The sequence below is a fragment of the Camellia sinensis genome, chromosome 12 (assembly GCF_055761805.1).
Source record: "Camellia sinensis isolate YWXY chromosome 12, ASM5576180v1, whole genome shotgun sequence".
NCBI lineage: Eukaryota > Viridiplantae > Streptophyta > Magnoliopsida > Ericales > Theaceae > Camellia > Camellia sinensis.
The window spans coordinates 62,112,371-62,117,054 of NC_138972.1; the positions used below are offsets into that span (position 1 = coordinate 62,112,371).

At 32.9% G+C, this 4,684-nt stretch overlaps 1 protein-coding gene across 1 annotated transcript; it reads right to left on the minus strand.

The window, feature by feature from the left end:
- Positions 1-2,071: 2,071 nt before the first annotated feature.
- Positions 2,072-4,357, minus strand: LOC114292209 (terpene synthase 10-like). Its single transcript, XM_028236115.2, has 4 exons — positions 4,257-4,357; positions 3,697-3,835; positions 2,901-3,149; positions 2,072-2,371 (listed from the first exon to the last, which is right to left on the minus strand). The coding sequence occupies exons 1-4, from the start codon at positions 4,355-4,357 to the stop codon at positions 2,072-2,074; spliced, it is 789 nt and encodes a 262-aa protein (XP_028091916.2).
- Positions 4,358-4,684: the final 327 nt, after the last annotated feature.

Consider the following 4,684-nt stretch of genomic DNA (forward strand, 5'->3'; position numbering starts at 1 on the left):
ACCTAGGGTTTTCGGACCTAGGGTGAGAGGAATGAAGAAGGAAAAGGAAAATGCAAAGAATGAGCTAAAAAATCGCATTTTAAGCTGCTGAATTCGCGCAATCCGCTCGAGTGGACCTGCTTCCAGCACAGATTCCAAAACTTCAAATGGGCATAACTCTCTCTGGATTCTGTTCTAGGTCATTCTTGTGTCCAAATCGAAGCCCCGGAAATAAGCTTTCCAATGGTTCTAGTCTCACATCCAAATTCAAAGTGTGGAAAAAGAAAAGGGCAAAAGAGTGATGGTTGTTCGTAGGAAAAGTTATCCGAATTAAATTCTCGGTTCACTCTTACATTACCTTCATGATACCACTTCAATCAATGTCCCAAAATAAAACAAGGAGGTTTCAAATACACTAAAAAAATGTCAAGGGCAATCTCATTTTCCACGCTCGTGTGTCGCTTTCCACGCTCGAGCTCGTGGACCAACCAAGCTATCCACTCGAGCGACCACTCCTACGCTCGAGCAGGAATTCCCAACTCTCATAATTTCAGACCGTCTGCAAAAATACTGAGAACCTTCAAGTCTGCTCGAGTGTCAACTTCCCCGCTCGAGCGAAGGAAAAAATTATGAATCGTTACACCTCCCTTATTCGGATTTGTAATTATTCAAGTTATGTAATAATTCCCCGCCCGCTTCTCTTTATCTCGTTCTTTTACTTGTTTTCTTTATTTGTACATAAATGTCATATTTTAATTTTCATCATATCCATGTTTTGAATCCATGTTTCATGTATCACGATTCAGCTAAGTTTGCTTCTTTGGATATAATCAATTCTTATGTGATTATATGTGCTATCTCATGTTCTTGAGATGATTCACATGTCATATATTAGAAACTGAATCTTTAGTTGTATCTCATGAGTGAATTGCATTAGTATTTTGTATATAAGATCATGCATGTTTTACTAACTTTGTTTTGTAGTTGTTCGCGGGTTGTCGGTAAATATGTAAGTTTTTATGCTTTAGCATCCTGCTTGTATATATTTCCCTTACTATATTTAGCATTTTACCATGTGGCTACTTGTTTTCTTGTTATAATTGTATGAATGCTGGTGGATGGAGGTTGTGTCGCTTAATTTAGAATAATATTGATTTTCATATTTGTAAACTCAATTTCTTTAAGTTGTACATCTTCAAAACTCTTTCAAAATATATGAAATCAGATTATTCCAAAATGAATGACATAGTCTATACTTGCTTGCTTCACGTAGTAAATTTTAGAATTTATTAAATAATCAGAATATGAACATATAAAGTAAATAAAAATCATATCATGATTTAGTAGAGGCCGATCTTTTGATCGGGTGAGCGGGGAGTGATCAATTAATGATCTTCCCCCCCCCCCCTCATACCTAAAGTTTTGAGCCAAGCATCCTTGGTTACGACGAACAGTGGCCTTGGCACGAGTCACGAATTTCCTAATTTTCTCAAAATATTAGGTGATGACTCTGAGATCTGATGACATAGTACATTTCTGACAAAGATTTTTTACAATAAAATAGTTTTTCTATAAAAGTTGCCAAATCTGAACTCTCGTTAACGTTTCACATTGCTCTCGTGAGATTAGATCGAAAAAATCGAGGGTCTGAACTGTTCAACACACAAAGGTACCTCTCGAGCGATGCAACACCCCTACAAATAGTGAACATTATAATTCTAAATTTGCTAAATTTAAGTATTAAAAGTTAAATTAATAATAATGTGATGCCGGCGACAAAACGCATTCAACTTAGAAACCAAATAATGCGACACCAATCATAGATGATAGAAGGCAAATCGGCGGAGTCATTTTGAAATTTCAAAGAAATTTGGAGAGTATATGAAGCATTTTTTTTTGGTTCTAATGTGAAGTTGGTGATATTGTTTGAATAACTCAATAACCTCCAAGGGTGTTTTAGTAACTATAACATCAATAGGATTTATTGGACCATAAGAAAACAATTTGGATTAAGGTGAAACATAAGTAGGTGAAGATAGATTTACAAAAAAATACCACTATAATTTATTCTTTAACTTAAAGCAAGATCTATCTATTTAAGGGGAATGGGCTCAATGAGCAATGAAGTGACACGTTCTTTGTTCTTCCCTCCAATATCATGTCCATGGCCATCTCCATGTTGGTACATGAATTGGGAAACCCTAGCCATGTTTGTTACAATCTCAACAAAAGTGCCATTGATAGAAGAGTCCACAACATGAGCTTCATTGATCTTCTTCCATGCCTCACTAATCAAATAGTTTATGTGTTCTTTGGCATCTTCTGCAGAAACATTAGTTTCGTGCATGTAAATTTGGATTGATTTAGGAATGTCACCTCGTTTTACCTCATCCTAAACAAATCAAGAAAAAAATTGCCGATCAATAGGTGTTAGTAAAGAAAAAGGAATTGCAAGTAACTTTATGAAGTACTTAGGTCAATATAAGAGATATATATTGCTCTAATTGGACTGGAGGATCCAATATAGGGCAATTTGGACCCATTTCGGGTGCATCTCGGTGATCTGAACCACTTATTTTTTTATACCTTCCGAGTAGATCATCCATGCAATAAACAAGTCGAACGGATATCAGTAGTAATATATTTGGATCACATTTGTCTTTTAAAAAAATGGACTGTCTATTCTCAAAATTATATTTTTCATTTATATTTTTTTTTAAAAGGGAAACGTGATCCAACCATATGGCTAACAATATCTGATTAATTTGATTTTTTGCATTAATAATCTACTCAAAAGACACTAAAAATTAAGTAGTTTAAATTATTAAGATGGACTCAAAACGGGCCAAAATTACTCTAAATTAAACCCTCTAGTCCAATTAGGGAACTAGAAAGAAGCCCAATCCAATTAGCTTACACACCCATGATGTTCCCAAATCATCTGCAAGTCTTGCAACCATTGATGACCACTTAATTATGTCATCGCACTTTTCTATGCATTCCAACTCCTCTTTGGTTATGGCATTTGTACTTAGAAAATAAGCATGTGTTAGTAATGTAGGAATAGAGGATGAAGTCCATGCATGGTCAAGGTACTCTTCAAGTGTTGGCATGCATCCACTGTAAGACCATCTTGCTTCCTTCATGTAACATTCACATAAATCTCGCCACTACAACATTTAAAAAAAACGCAAATTATATTCTTTATATTTTCCTCATGTCAATTTGGTCTGTAATTTAAATTGTATTGATTTTGTTCTTCAATTTTTTTTATATTGTGTCGATTTAGTCTTATTAATAACATCCATTAAGAAATTGAAAAGAAAAAAAAAAGGACAAAATGACCCATTCGAAAAGAAATAGATTATTTTAAATTAGATGACAACCCTTCAATCACTTTGAAGAGAATGAATGAACTATTTTGTCCCTTTTCATTCTATTTTTCAAATGGACATTATCAATTAGATTTAATTGACAGTCTTTGAAAATTTTCAAGAAAAAATTGATACTATGAGAACTATAAGAATCAAATTGACACAAGAAGTAAATTTCATAGACTAATGAAAAAAAACATTTGAGCACTTTTTCTTTTTCTTTTTCTTTTCTTGATAAAATTGAGCATGGGTTTAGTAAGCTAATATACAACATTTGTTTGAATGTGATCAAGTAATTATATGGTAGTTTGCTTAAATAAGATATAAAAAAGGATGTGGGTACCTTATTTTTAAGGTATGGGAGGATATGGACACCATGTTCCTTAAGAGTGGCATAAGCCATTTCATTAATGGTATGGAATAAACCAAGGAAGCATATCTTCATATAGTCTGGAAGTTGTTCAGCTGCATTGACATCCCATCTGAGATGCAAAACTATTTTTAAAATTTTGTGTTAAAAACTTAAATAATTTTTTTACTTGCACAAAAATTAATTATAGAATCAAATAAATTCTCTCATATAAGTGTGGAAACTCACAAAAAAGTGAAATCTACCTCATATGAGAGAAGATTACGTTTAAAAAGTCCAGAAATTGTTCTGTTGCATTAACATCTCATTTGAGACACATAAGTGTTTTCAAAATTATGTTAGAAACTTAAATAATACTTCAACTTACGTATAAACTAATCACAAAATCAAACATAACCTAAATCTATTATGAGTCAGAAAATTATGTCTGATTTTATGATCGATTTTTATACCATTAGACTTTTTCAAACTTAAAATCATAGTCACCTAAGAGCAAATATTAAGAAGGAATGACATTCCCTACTTGTACCAACCTGTCAGTGGCATTGGTGAAAAGTTGGAGTTCATCCATGGTACCATAAGCATCATAAACATCATCAACACATGTTGCCAATATATTGATCCTTGTTTCCATGCTCCTAAAATTTTGGAACTTAGGCTCAAAAGCCTCTCCCAGAGACCATAAATAATTCTACACCACCCTGTCCCTAACAAAGGGCAACTTTTTCCCCCAACCTGTGCTTTCCCACCACCTATTAATTATTATATAAAGTATGTAGAAAGATAAAATCAATAATAATATATAAATAAATAATTTAATAAAATAATAATAATGTAACAAATTTTGGTCTTACCATTTAAACGTGACTTATTATTTTAAAAATGTCATTATCACATATTTTGTTTGAGAATTGTGTATAGAGCTATTAAACGAATCAAGTTACTTAAACTCAAACTCGAC